Here is a 14795-nt window from a genome sequence, read left to right on the forward strand (position 1 = left end):
GTAGGTTGTGACCTTTTATGTTGTCACATACGGCAACTCCCAAACCGCTCGCTTAACAGACTTAAAACTTTCCACGCTCTCGGTGCTCAAAGGGGAGGAAGGGGAAGGTTTCCAGAAAGGTGCTCCTTTGATAACAGCCCAGGTCTCAGTGGATCAAAGGCCATTTTATGCCTCTCTGGCAGTGTAAAGTGGACTCACAGTGGGTTTAAACCGCCCCCTGAGAATCCGCTTTTGTGGAGGGCCTTCGCCAGCTTAGGGGGTGGGTAGGGAGCCTGGCCAGAGGACACTCTGCTGTGACAGTTATCTCTTTTTCAGAGCCCATAGGGAGCCATGAGAAGTTAGGGTAGCCCAAAGGTTGCTCTAATATATACTGAGACTGGGCCCTGAATACAGAGTGCCTAACGCCCTCTCGCCACGCCCAAGTTCAGGTAAAGTTAATCGGGTGGGCAGTGTTCTCCAGGGCCCCCATCCTTGGAGTGGGTCACTATATGATGTCAGCATTTCTGCTCCAGGACTCCCTCTGTGGGGTGAGGCACAAGGGTGTGTGAAGCCATTTCCTCTTCTCTGGGACCCCCACCCAAATGTGGTACAAGAGCAGGTGACCTGGGGCTCATCCGTGGGGAGCATGAGGAGTTGCCTAGGTCGGCCTTGAGATCCCCATCCCCATGACACCCAACAGCTGATACGTCCCAGTGAACTGTCTCCCAGCAGCCAGTTTGTCCCATGTCCTGTTGAAACGACTCTCTCCTTCTGCTGAACGACAGACGCCAGGCAGGCCAGTCATGTCCCGCAGCTCCTGGTGTCAGCACGTTGGCACCTGATTTCTCTGCCTCGGGGTGTGTTACAATGGAGAGGGAAGTCAAGTTCTGGAAGGTGACCAGTGGCTTTGCATTAGGTCCTGCCTGCCCACACTCTAGTGTCTGCAATTGTTGCGGGGGGCATGCTATTGTTCTGATCCTGTCATGCCAGGGCAGGGCTTGTGGTTGCAGCTCCCAGGAGATCTGCGCCTTTAGTTCTCCTCGGCAGAGCGGCACTTATCACTGTTGGAGTGTGGACAGCAAAACGCTTGTGCCTCCCAGCTAGGAGCTCCTGGGGAAGGGTCTTTTCTTCTCTTTCCCTTTGGTCTTGAATTGTGTCTCAGGCCAGGCATGGGACTGAGGCAGGATCTGAGCTCAGGCAGGATCAGGATGCAGCGGATAATTCAGAGTCAAAGCCACAGGAAGACGTCCCTGATGTGGTTGGCTGGGTAGGAAGATCAAGGGCTCAGGAAGTCAGTGTCTAAGCTGGGATGCCTAGTGGAAGTATCTCCTTGGGCTGGTGGTGCAACGTATGTGGCAAATCTTGAGGTTTGGGGGGTAATCCAGGCCTGCTATAAACTTGAATCCACCCCTGGTTTCAGACAACACCCCAGTGCCCCCTGGGGAAGTGGCAGGACACAGCTGAGGTGACAGGCAAAGCTGGGAGGTGGCATCTGATGTGCCTTTCTCTTTCCAGGTGCCAGCCCAAACTACGGCAGTGGAGGGTACCCCGGGGACACGGAGCTACTCACGACCTTCAACTGGGATGACAAAAACGTGCGCAGAGTGTTCGTCAGAAAGGTACCTCCTGGGACAACCTCCCAAGCTTACGTAGGGATCCTGGCTGAAGCTAATGGGCCCCAAGAGGAGTGTGTGTGTGTGAGAATGAAGTAAGATGCAGCTCCCTGATCCCAGCCAGTGCAATGATGCGCTAGCCCAGTGCACGGCTTGGATGGCTCAGGCTGGTGAGACACAGCGAGCGCCGCGCTGCAGGGCCTTCATGCTCACGTCAATCGGCGCACGTTCAGATCTGCATCTGAGCTACCTGGCTCAGGCCCACTGGGGAGGATGAGCCCAAAACGGCGCAGAAAGAGTTAATTAACGGCGTCGTATTGGGTTCTGGTGATACCGCAGGGCCGTCTCCATCACGCGTTTGGAACACATGTTCTTAAGGAGGATTAGGGCAGCAAAATGGTTCCTTGGCCAGATGGTGTATATCAGCATAGCTCCATTGAAGTCAATGGACCTGACCCCCCACTGGGGTAAATCCACGTAGCTCCAGTGAAGTCAACGGGGCCAGATCCCCAGCTGGTGTAAATTGGTGTCGCTCCACTGAAAGCAATGGGCCAGATTGCCAGTCGGTGTAAATAACACCGCTCGAGTGATGTCCATGGAGCCATTTACATCACCTGAGGATCCGACGGAGGGTTTCCATCAGCGGAGGATCCAGATAGGGGAGCATGGGGGCGGAGTTTGCCTGTGATCACATGACTGTGATCCGCACTGACAAGATGCTGTGGTTTCTCGTTTCAGGTCTATGCCATTCTTATGCTCCAGCTGTTTGTCACGGTCAGCATTGTGGCTCTCTTCACCTTCTGGTAGGTCTCTGAGTTAGCAACAATCCTGAGCTCTGATGTCTTACTTGTGCACTTGGGTATCTTTTCCTCAAGTATCGGTCACTCAGGTCCTTGAGTATCTTTCACTTGGTCATTATCAGTGACTCGGGTACCTGGATAACTTTCCCTTGAGTGCTGTCTCTCACTCAGGTACCTGGGTAGCTTGCCCTTGGATGTTATCCATCACTCAGGTACCTGGAATTTTTTTCCCGTGGGTATTAACTGGCATTGATACCTGTGTATCATTCCATTGAGCATTATCTGTCACTCTGATACCTGGATATCTTTCCCTGGGGCATTATCAAGTCAGCCCCAGATATGTGGGTATCTTTCCCTTGGGGAGTAGCTTGTCTATACTCAAGTAAGCAGGTATCAGGCTCCCTGTACCTCCGATAACTTAGTGTTTTGGGTGCACATAGATCAAATTACATTTAGGATTAATAATAGATCACCCATCACTTGAAGAAGTTCAGCGACTTGTCTAAGAAGCTGGCAGCCTTTTCCCTCCAGCAGGCTTGGCTGCATAATTGAGAACAGCGGGGTGTCTATAGCTCGCTCCTTTCGAAAAAAAATAGTTCATAGTTAATATGCATATTTGGGGAGAGCCCTGGATTCCGAGTCAGGTCTCCTGGGTTCTAATATTGACTTCAGCCGCCTGGGAATCAGTCTCCCTGGCTTCTAATTCTAGCTTTGCCACTGACTGTGGGATCTTGGGCAAATCTCCTCCCCTCTTTAAGCTTCAGTTTCCCCATCAATAAAATGGGGATCATGACACCGGCCTACCTCCCACGGGTGTGTGTGATGCTTCTGTAACTCGTTTGTATAAGAAAGTGCTTTGATGACAGGTTATTATCATGAATATCACTGGAGATATCATAGAAGATCAGGGTTGGAAGAGACCTCAGGAGGCATCTAGTCCGACCCCCTGCGCAAAGCAGGCCCATTGAGTGAGGCGGTGTACACACACACATAGTAAAAGACAGTCCTTGCTCCAAATAGCCGACAATCTAAATGGAGAACGCACAAAGAAAGGATTATTAGACCCTGTGTACAGCCTAAGTGACTCACACAAGGTCCCACAGGAAAGTGATGAGGGAATTGAACCTGTTCTTTAGGTACCTTAAGCTAGTGCCTCCTCCACAAGACTGGCCTTCCTATTGAACAGTTTTGTTTATTTCCAATCAGTTAAACCTCAGCAGGGAGGAAGAATGGCCCAGTGGTTGGGGCACTGATGTGGGAGACCCAGGTTCAACTCCTGCCTCTGCTATGAACTTCCTGTGTAACCTTGGGCCAGTCACGTAGCCTCTTAAATGCCTCAATTTCCCACCTGCAAACTGGGGGTCCCAGAGAAGACATGGGCATTGCCAGGATACCATCACCCATGGAAATGATGCCCCTACGCCTACATCAGTCATAGATTCCAAGGCCAGAAGTGATCATTTAGTCTGGTTTCCTATATAACACCGGCCATAGAAAATCCCCAGAACAGTTCTGAGAGCCTGTCCTGAGATATAGACATACAGAACCAGCAGCATAGCTGCTTCTAAACTAGTCATGTTGCTAGTGCTTATGCTCACACGTGCATGTATAACCCATTGGTGAGTGCGTGGTACAGGTCCCGCTCTGTACCGAACCGCAGAGGGTAGGAGCTATGGGAGCTTGGTCCTATAGCAGCTCCTGCTTTTAGCTCTGGAGTTCCGGGTTGAGTCTCTGGAGTGTCTGCCAAGATGGCAGCCATCACCTGCATGCCACTCTATATCCACTACGCACTTCCTTGGGATACGTTTAGCCAACAGTCTGTGAAGTGATTGCTGTTCCGTGTCCTGTGAATGACCCTCCCTCTCTCTTTTCTTTCTCTCTCTCCTGCAGTGAGCCAGTCAAAGGTTACGTCCAGTCAAACCCAGCCTGGTACTGGGCTTCCTAGTAAGTGTCTAATGCATTCTTAAACGGTGGAGCAGATTGTGTACGGTTGAATGTATTTGGAGGCACTTTTAGAGCACGCTGCTGCATCGGAACACCTGCCCCCACATGCAGGAGAGGAAATTCACCTTTGAGACGAGAAACAAACATGAGCCTGTGGAAAACAAGAAGTGTACAACGGAAACCTCAGTGTAACCTTAGCTAGAGTGTTTGCTACTGTGCTGAGATGAATGCAAACAAAACACTTAGCGCTATCAAATGTACTGCAGGGCACTTTAAACAAAATATTGTTAAGGTCCCACCCGGCAGCCGGTTTCGAAATATCACCTTGTGTTGTTGAATTCAGTAGAAGTCAGAGTTGAGAGGATTTTCCAAGCTGCAGGGTGAAATGTTCAAATGCGCCCAAGTGGCTTAGAAGCCTGACTCCCATTGAGTTGAGGTCCTAAGTCACTTAGGCACTATAGAAAAGTTTACTCATAATCTAGCACTTTTTAAATCGATGAGAAAGACCAGGTGGCAAAATTCCTCTGGGCCTGAACAAACAGGAGGTCAGACAGATGATCACAATGGTTCCTTCTGGCCTTAGAATCTATGAATCTGTGAAACCCCTCCAACTTAAATGCTCATAGCTTGAAAATTACTATACCAATTTTCTTTATTATTATCAATAATAATAATAACATAATAACAACAATAATATTTTATTGTGGTAGCCCCTAAGAGCTCACTCATGGACTAGGACCCCACTGTGCTAGGCACTGTAAAAATGCAGAACAAAACAATGGACCCTGCCCCCAAAGAATTTACAATCAAATTATAAGGCAAGACACAACAGGTGATTACAGAGAGACAAGGGAGCACAAGAAAACAGTGAAATGATATTGGTCAGCATGCTGAGCAGAAGCCTCAGCAATCCAGCTGCTTGTTGTCAAATTTTCTTCCAACTTGGCCAGCTTGCTTAGATCTCAATGAGATCTACAAAACCAGCCAAGTTTGATATATCTGCTTTTATCCAGTATCATGTTATCTCTGTGAAAAAATGGCACTTAGAATGGGTGCATTATGTTCATGCACTCAAAAGCAGCTGCACTGATGTGATTTGGATTATATAAAAGAAAATTCACCTCTGAGCTGAGACCAAGCACGGAAAAGTTCAGCCCAAGGGGAATTAGCTTGACAAAGTTATGACCAATAGTAAAAGAGGGTTAGAATGGAAGCTGAACTCAACCTTGACCACTAAGGATATATCTACACTGCAGCTGGGGTGTGAGACTTGCAGCTTGTGGAGACATACCCACAACTAGCTTTAATCTAGCTAGTTTAGGTACCAATCATGTTATGTTCATAGCATACACACAGAGAAATTAGATAAAAACATAAATACCCTTGTTGGAAGGTTGCAACATAACACTGCTTTATTTCTTAGAATTCAGAACGATAACACATAAGAACCCAAAACAGAGAGGGAGAAAACAGGCTGCTCCCTGAAGCAGAGAGGCACAACTCACCCCATTTTACTATAATCTGTCTGCAAACTGACTGCTGGTGCTCCCAGATGCTTCACTACAAAGCCTCCTAGCCTGCATGCAAGTCCAAGAGAAGTTCCATCCCCCTACTCTTAAATGTATAGCTTGCAATTCCAACACAGTGCTCATTACACCACAAGTAGCAGCAAGGGTGCGGTGGTGTGGGCTTCAGCTTGGGCAGCACAAGACCCCCCTGGGTATGTACTCAATTGTGCGGCCCACATGTCCTCACTGATATTTTTAGTGATCCAGTTAGGTCAAGCTAGCGTGGGTATGTCTACATGAGCTGCAAAATCACATCCCTGGCCGCTTACATGTGCTTTGCCTGTTGCAATATTTGGGCCAGATCCTCAGCTGGTGTAAATGGAAGTCAAAGCTGCACAGATTTATACCAGCTGAGGTCTATCTGTCTGTCAGCTATTAAAGAATGCAACAAGTATGAAGGAGGAGCTGAAAAGTGCTTGAGTCTGGATTGGAATGCACTGGATTCGAGCTCAGATCCCACCCGTTGGGCATGCTGACCAATCATCAGGCCTGAATAATCATTGAGAATGTATCTTTTTTAGCTGAGGTGTTAAAAATATTTGCCCAGGCAGCATTTCCTGTGTCCTCTGCAAGGTTAGTGTCTGCATTCTGGCAGTTAATTAAGCAGGTGGAGTGTGAGATGCAAATGGCCATGAACAGGCCACGCTGAACCTGTTTCTTGTTAGTTCACACCCAAAACCCAGAGGTGAGAAACTAGCTTAGAGAAAGTTGGAGAAAGACCCAAAATAGCAGCCGGAGGAGAAAGCTGGTGATGATGCAGCGTTCATGCCCTTACAGGATAACACGTTCTCCTCAGGACTGGGAGCAAGGTTTGGTAGATCTGAGAAAGCCCCTTTTGAGAAGTGTGGATTCAGATCCTGCTTCTAATTAGGACCCATACTTGTTATCAAGGCAGGTTCCCCAGATATCTCACCAGCTGCCTTTCCATCTCCAGACCTCCTTGTTTGTCCATATTCTTCGCTCGCAGTGCAGGGAACGTGTCTGATTCCAGTCAGTGTTCTTTTGCAGCCCCTACTTTGGGGAAGGGATCCTGGATGATGGGATTTCTATCTTTCCTTTCCTTCCCATCCATCCACTCGACTTATCTATTCTTTCTTTTCTTCCTTCCTTCCATCCACCCACACTTCATGTCTCTCTGCTATCCATTCTATTGATCCTGTTGCTTTATTTATTCCCTCTGGGCCTGATTCCAATATACACTAAGACCCCGTTACACCGCTCTGGCGGTGGAACGGGACCTTACATTGGTGTGACTGTAATGTCCACCCACTTAAAGGTCCCTTTATACTGCCAGAGAGGCAGAATGACGCCTTAGGGTAATGAGAATCAGGCCCTCTCTCTCTCTCTCTCTCCGTCTGTGGGAAGCCTCCTTCCCCTCTTCCATGATTATTCCAGTCCCCAGCACTTTCTGTGGCTTCCTCCTGCAGGAGCAGAGCACAGATCTATCAATGGCGCATTTATCAGGGACTGTGAGGTTTGCCTCCCCGTTCGTGTTCCTTATTCATTAGACACATGAGCTGCCAGTTTTCTGATTACCATCAATGCCTTTGGAACCTGCCTTCTCACCTACTGCCAGGCTGCCTCAGGCACTAGGTGTTATCGGTTTATCGTTACAGGATAACTGTCGACCCTGTGGAAAAACACAGGGCCGTGTGATGCTCTGGGGAGGGATGGAGGATCCCTTCATTGCTGGGAGCAGGTCAACTCTCTGGAGCTGCTCAAGTGTGGCGATGGTCACCTCTCTGGAGATGGTCAATTCTGGACATGGTCAACTCTCTGGAGATGCTCGACTCTCTGGCAATTTGGCTGCTTGGTTTGTGGACCAGTTTAATGGGTTTTGGGCTGTGTGGGGTATTCTCCCCTCGGATTCCTTTTCCTGTTGAGTTTATTATTATTACTTATTTATGTATTATTGTAAAGGAAGGATAGTCTGGTGGTTGGGGCACTAACCTGGGATTCAGGAGACCTGGGATTGAGTTCTTGCCCGGCTACAGACTTCCCGTGTGACCTTGAGCATGTCACATAGGCCTAGATCCTCAAAGGTATTTAAGTGCCTAACTCCAGGTGCCCAAATATACCTTTGAAGATCTGGGCCTTCCTCCCTCTGAGTCCCAGTTCCCCTTCTGTAAAATGAGGGTTGCACTTGGACACTAGGATAATGGGTGCCAGACAAATACCATAGGGTACATCTACACTGCAAAAAAACCCTCCAGTGCTGAATCTCGGAGCTCAAGTCAACTGACTAAGGCTCTCCCTCCGGGACTAAAATAGCAATCTAGACATTCGGGCTCAGGCTGGAGCCTGGACTCTGAGACCACCCCTCTTGCCGGGTTTCAGAGCCCGGGCTCCAGCCCAAGCAGGAATGTTCACACTGCTAGTTTTAGCCCCGTAGCATGGGTTGAGTCAGCTGACCTGGGCTATGAGACGTGCTGCCGTGGCGCTCTTTCTGCAGTGTAGACGTACCCTAAGAATCCGGCTTAAACCTCCTCCTGTCTCCGATTTGGATCTGGATGGTAAAACCATTCCCCAGGGTGTTCTAAGGGAGTTCGGCTGTATAGCACCCCGGTGCGTCAGCAGCAAAACGCAGCAGGAACAATCAAGCCCGAGAGTGCTCCATTTCCCACGTCAGCCGCATTCAGCGCCAGGTTCTTCCTCCGTCACCCATCCGTTGTCTCTTTCTTCTTTCTCACAGTGCCGTGTTCTTTGTGACATACTTGATCCTGGCTTGCTGCTCCGGACCCAGGTAAAATACTTCCTTCTGCTTTAAACAACCCACTGAACTGACGTACTAGTGCTTTCCTATCACGGCTCAAATCCCGTATGTTCCTGACTCATGGGCTGTAGCACACGGTATCCATACCAAAGTTGTATCTCTGAGCAGAAGCAGCCCGAATGCTGCATTGTCTGTAGCAGAGGGGTTGCAGTCATGTCTCAGTGCTGTGCTATAGCAGAGGTAATGCAGTTATGTCTCCTTGCCCGAGATTCATGGGGCCATGTGCTCCTAGGCAGCAGACATGATGCAGTTGTGTGTTGGTGCACGGAGCGGTTGTGTGTTGGTGCACGGAGCGGTTGTGTGTTGGTGCACGGAGCGGTTGTGTGCTGACGCACGAAGCAGTTGCAAGAGGCTGCATCAGAGTTGCAACTTGGTAGGAAAAGTCTAAGTTATATTGTAACTGTAATAGCAGAGGTGATGCTGTTGTATCTCAGTGATGCCCAGCCGTAGATGCTGTTGATTATACAGTGAAAACGCTGCTGTCTTGTCCCAGATCTGGAGATTCCTGGTTGCTTCGCTGTAATATAGCGGATCCATTTGTGTCGGAACGTAGAAGTGCCCTGGGCACAGCGCTATAGTTACCCAGCAGAATTAACGTCGCGTTGCCTCACCGGCATGTGCTGCACAGATAATTAATTATGTAATTCACATTAGGCAACGCATTATGCAACGCCTTTAAACCACTCTGCTCTTTGGATAGTGTTGCTGACTGACTCTTTTCACGTTACTTGCAGGAGGTATTTTCCATGGAACCTGATTCTCTTGAGTATCTTTGTAAGTAACGTACCGGCACGGTGACCGACCTGCTCTTTGGAGTGTCGTCAATTTCATAGAGATTAAGGAGCCCAGAAGGGACCATTGTGATCATCTGGTTAATGCAGGCTGTAGAGATTGGTCCAGTAATTGATACCTTAAACCCAATCCCTGCTGGTGGAACTAGAGCTAGATAAATTGAGATGAAGCGGTACTCTGTAAAAAAAAAAAAAAAAAAAATTTAGGAGGAGGCAGGCCGAGTGGGGCAGAGGGATATCCGGGCCCCATGCAGTGATGTGGAACTAGGGAAGTATCATTCTTAGCCCTACGCATTGGGATGTGCCCTATTAAACCCCTCTTGTGGGCTTTACCCTTTGAAGGTTAGCATCCATCATCCAGAAACAGTCTCCATTGGGGACACCTGTTAAAGAGGTTTCGCTGCCTTCTTGCTTACGCTGGGTGCCGCAACTGGAGGAATTGAAAGACGTCTACAATAAATGGGCGCCTGTCTCTGGACGGAGCCGAGCATCTGTCCGTAGTCAGCGAACGCAGCTCGCAGCGCTGCGGTAACTGAGGGGCGGATGCGGAGCAAAATTGGGCAGGAATCAGGAACGCCAGTTTCATCTTGGTTCCCAGCCTGGGAGCAGACTGCGGGATTGCAGCACTGCCCCAGCGCAGCTGCCAACTCCTGTCTATGGGTCGGGATAACTTCTGCTGCCCCTCTGTGACTCCTAAGTGGTCCATGTAGTTAGGGTTGCCAACATGGTAATATTTAAAAACTGGACACTCCAGCAGGAGTGCTGGAACCTCCCTTGCCCCGCCTCTTCCTCCTGAGGCCCCACTCCTGCCCCGCCTCTTCCCCCCCAAAGCCCTGCCCATGCCCCACCTCTTCCACTGAGCCCCCATCCTTGCCCTGCCTCTTCCCCTGGGGACCCACTAGGGTGACCAGATGTCCCAATTTTATAGGTACAGTCCCAATTTTTGGGTCTTTTTCTTATATAGGCTCCTATTACCCTCCACCCCCATCCCGATTTTTCACACTTGCTGTCTGGTCACCCTAGGCCCCACTCCCGTCCACTCCTCCTCTCCCCTCCCCCAGTCACTCGCTGCTTTTCCCTTCCCACCCACCCCTCCTGGGTCAGGAGGGTAGCCTACAGAGTCAGGGTTGGGAGCTGCAGCCACCCAACAAAGGCAGGAGGTGGCCCTGGCTGGAGCAGGTGATGACCCGGCGCCTCTCCACCTCTCCCGCTCGCAGTAACTGGACTTTGGGTGTCCGGTCAATAGATCTGACCGGACACTGTCAGGTCCCCTTTTCAACTTGACTTTCCAGTTGAAAACCAGGTACCCGGGCCGCCCTACATGTAGCCTCACCACTGGGATAGGCCTGGAGGAAGCCTACACCCTTAGTGGCCAAGGGAACTGGGAAGCCTTCTGCCTTCACCCCCCTGCCTCCATGAAGAACAATTATGGGACAGCTCTGAGTAATGATTCGTGGAGTAACTAAGCGCATACCCCAATACTAATGCTTTCTCTTTCTCCCTCCCACCTCTAGACTCTCTCCATGTCCTATCTCACTGGAATGCTCTCCAGGTAGGTCAACCAGTTGGGCATCAGATTTCTTTTCCTTAGTTCGGCTCCACGTCCCAGCTCTTCCCTGCAGCTCCCTTCCTTGGCTTCCCGCGTTAGAATTATCTGAGTGATGCCGGCCCTTTGCTCCCTTCTGAGCTGCTAAAATAGCCAAGCAAAACCTGACCCTTCCTTTGACATCAGCTGCGACCTCCAGTGGAGGCCGGTGTGAACTCCATGTGTTTTGCCAACTGCTGGCTGTGGGGAAGCTCAGATCAACTCCAGCTCCAGAGAGAGCCCGCCCGCCACCACACGTCATTGCAGGGGCATGGGCTTTTGGGGAGTCCACTGCCACTCCTGTCGCGGCATCTCCAAGCAGGAGGTGCTGTAGGGAGCGGGGCAGGAAAGCTGGCTGTGGGGTGGCTCAGGGCTCTGCCATTCCTATCCTCTCCTGGCTGCTGTGTAGGGAGCAGATCATACACTAAGAGATCATACACTACACAGTGTCTAGGGGGCAGTCCCACCTCTCTTAGTGCAAAGCACAGAAGGAATATTAACAGATCCAGGCTTCTGCTGGCCAAAGAGGGATAGAGGGAAGCAAATTGCAGGCTTGAGGCTGGCCTTGTCAGCAGTTTTCTTTCATCTATAGCAGAAGGAGAATCCACACATCAGTCATTTCTTAGGCTTTTCCATACCTATCTAGCCAGGAACCCCCATTGTCTAGCCATATGGGAAGTGAAGGGTAATCTCAACCCCTGATGCTTGTTTGCCTGACCCTAGGATCCATGCTTTATCTGCCTACCTCTGCTAAGCCCCTGGCACTCCTAATTGTCTCTCTCCTTCTATCCATTTGTGGGATCTAATTAGAAATGTGGTTTCCATGTTCCTTTTGCAGCTATTACAACACCACGTCGGTTCTCTTGTGCCTGGGGATCACAGCCCTGGTGTGTCTTTCCGTCACCATCTTCAGCTTCCAGACCAAGGTTGGTGTTGATTTAGTTGGTGTTGGTAGATTTAGTTGGGGTTGGCCCTGCTTTGAGCAGGGGGTTGGACTAGATGACCTCCTGAGGTCTCTTCCAACCCTGATCTTCTATGATTCTAAGGTGAGACTATCCCAGCATGTAGGGCAGGGGGGCAGGGGATGCATCTCAGAGCGGGGAGGAAGATCTCGATAGGGAAAGAGGAGCTGACACTCATGCAGCAAATGGTTTGGCCAGGAAGTATGGATCTGGGAAAGCAGCTAAAGGCCGGGGGAGGGCGGACAGGTGGGGTACAGGAGGGAATCTCGGACAGGGATGGTGGTTGCAGTATGGGTGCGATATGGGTCCTGGGGAGTCTTGGATTTTGGGTGCAGTGGGATGACAATGCTGAGGTGGATAAGGATTGGATATAGGTGGTGAATAAGCTGTATAATAAGGATAGGATTTGGAGTTATAAGGTCCAGAGTGTGATGGGTGCTAGGCTACAGGATTTCGGGTGTAGGTGGGGTATGTTGAGTCCTGGTCTATAAGGTTAAGGGTACAGGATTTGGGGTAGGATGAGTGCTGGGGTAGAGGGTTTGGGATATAGGTGTGGTATGAAGGGGGCTGGGTATAGGAGGGCTATGATGGGTGCTAGGTATGGGGTATAGGTGGGGTCTGATGGGTGCTGGGTAGCGGGTTTGGGGTCTAGGCAGGGTCTGATGGATGCTGGATATGGGGTTTGGGGTCTAGTCGGGGTCTGATGGATGCTGGGTATGGGGTTTGGGGTATAGATAGGTCATGATGGGTGCCAGGTTTGGGGTCTAGGCAGGGTCTGCTGGGTGCAGGGTAGGGGGGTTGGCGTATAGGTGTGACATGAAGGGTGCTGTGTATAGGTGGGGGTCTGATGGATGTATGATCTAGGTGGGGTCTGATGGGTACTGGGTGGGGGGTTGGGGTATAGGCAGGGTCTGATTGGTGCTGGGTCTGGGGTTTGGTGTCTAGGCGGGGTCTAATGGTTGCTGGGTATGAGGTTTGGGGTATAGATAGGATCTGATGGGTGCCAGGTTTGGGGTCTAGGCGGGGTCTGATGGGTGCTGGGTATGGGGTTTGGGGTCTAGATGGGGTCTAATGGTTGCTGGGTATGGGGTTTGGGATATAAGTGGGATTTGATGGGTGCTGGGAATGGGGTTTGGGTTATAAGTGGGGTCTGATGGGTGCTGGGTATGGGGTATAGGCATGGTCGATGGGTGCTGGCTATGGGATTTGGGGAATAGATAGGGTATGATGGATGCCAGGTTTGGGGTCTAGGTGAGGACTGATGGGTGCTGGGTATGGGGTTTGGGATATAAGTGGGGTCTGATGGGTGCTGGGTATGGGGTTTGGGATATAAGTGGGATCTGATGGGTGCTGGGTATGGGGTTTGGGATATAAGTGGGGTCTGATGGGTGCTAGGTATGGGGTTTGGGCTATAAGTGGGGTCTGATGGGTGCTGGGTATGGGGTTTGGGATATAAGTGGGATCTGATGGGTGCTGGGTATGGGGTTTGGGCTTTAAGTGGGGTCTGATGGGTGCTAGGTATGGGGTTTGGGCTATAAGTGGGGTCTGATGGGTGCTGGGTATGGGGTTTGGGCTATAAGTGGGGTCTGATGGCTGCTGGGTATGGGGTTTGGGCTATAAGTGGGGTCTGATGGCTGCTGGGTATGGGGTTTGGGGGATAGGGTATGATGGATGCCAGGTTTGGGGTATAGGCGTGGTCGATGGGTGCTGGGTATGGGGTTTGGGGGATAGGGTATGATGGATGCCAGGTTTGGGGTATAGGCGTGGTCGATGGGTGCTGGGTATGGGATTTGGGCTATAAGTGGGATCTGATGGGTGCTAGGTATGGGGTTTGGCTATAAGTGGGGTCTGATGGGTGCTGGGTATGGGGTTTGGGCTATAAGTGGGGTCTGATGGCTGCTGGGTATGGGGTTTGGGCTATAAGTGGGGTCTGATGGGTGCTGGGTATGGGGTTTGGGGGATAGGGTATGATGGATGCCAGGTTTGGGGTATAGGCATGGTCGATGGGTGCTGGGTATGGGATTTGGGCTATAAGTGGGGTCTGATGGGTGCTGGGTATGGGATTTGGGGGATAGGGTATGATGGATGCCAGGTTTGGGGTATAGGCATGGTCGATGGGTGCTGGGTATGGGGTTTGGGCTTTAAGTGGGGTCTGATGGGTGCTGGGTATGGGGTTTGGGCTATAAGTGGGGTCTGATGGGTGCTGGGTATGGGGTTTGGGCTATAAGTGGGGTCTGATGGCTGCTGGGTATGGGGTTTGGGCTATAAGTGGGGTCTGATGGGTGCTGGGTATGGGGTTTGGGGGATAGGGTATGATGGATGCCAGGTTTGGGGTATAGGCGTGGTCGATGGGTGCTGGGTATGGGATTTGGGCTATAAGTGGGGTCTGATGGGTGCTGGGTATGGGATTTGGGGGATAGGGTATGATGGATGCCAGGTTTGGGGTATAGGCGTGGTCGATGGGTGCTGGGTATGGGATTTGGGCGATAAGTGGGGTCTGATGGGTGCTGGGTATGGGATTTGGGGGATAGGGTATGATGGATGCCAGGTTTGGGGTCTAGGTGGGGACTGATGGATGCCAGGTTTGGGGTATAAGCGTGGTCGATGGGTGCTGGGGATGGGATTTGGGATATAGGTGGGCTAGTGACTGACAGGGCGACGTGTGTGATGCTGGGTGAGTGGCTGAGCAGGGGGCACAAAGGAGCCAACACCTCATCACTGCGTCCCGTGCGCCTTGCCCACGGCCAGCGCGCCGAGCCAATAAAACCAACGGCCCCTTT

At 50.8% G+C, this 14795-nt stretch overlaps 1 protein-coding gene across 2 annotated transcripts in view; it reads left to right on the plus strand.

The window, feature by feature from the left end:
- FAIM2 (Fas apoptotic inhibitory molecule 2) overlaps window positions 1-14795 on the plus strand; it is a 63970-nt gene that overhangs the window by 11647 nt on the left and 37528 nt on the right. For both annotated transcript variants that reach the window (XM_054012769.1, XM_054012770.1), the window contains exons 3-9: window positions 1495-1598; window positions 2331-2395; window positions 4283-4336; window positions 8597-8647; window positions 9412-9451; window positions 10983-11020; window positions 11892-11979. In XM_054012769.1, the coding sequence (XP_053868744.1) occupies window positions 1495-1598; window positions 2331-2395; window positions 4283-4336; window positions 8597-8647; window positions 9412-9451; window positions 10983-11020; window positions 11892-11979 (440 nt within the window). The remainder of the gene's footprint in view (window positions 1-1494; window positions 1599-2330; window positions 2396-4282; window positions 4337-8596; window positions 8648-9411; window positions 9452-10982; window positions 11021-11891; window positions 11980-14795) is intronic.

The sequence above is a fragment of the Malaclemys terrapin genome, chromosome 23 (genome assembly GCF_027887155.1).
Source record: "Malaclemys terrapin pileata isolate rMalTer1 chromosome 23, rMalTer1.hap1, whole genome shotgun sequence".
Taxonomy (NCBI): Eukaryota; Metazoa; Chordata; order Testudines; family Emydidae; genus Malaclemys; species Malaclemys terrapin.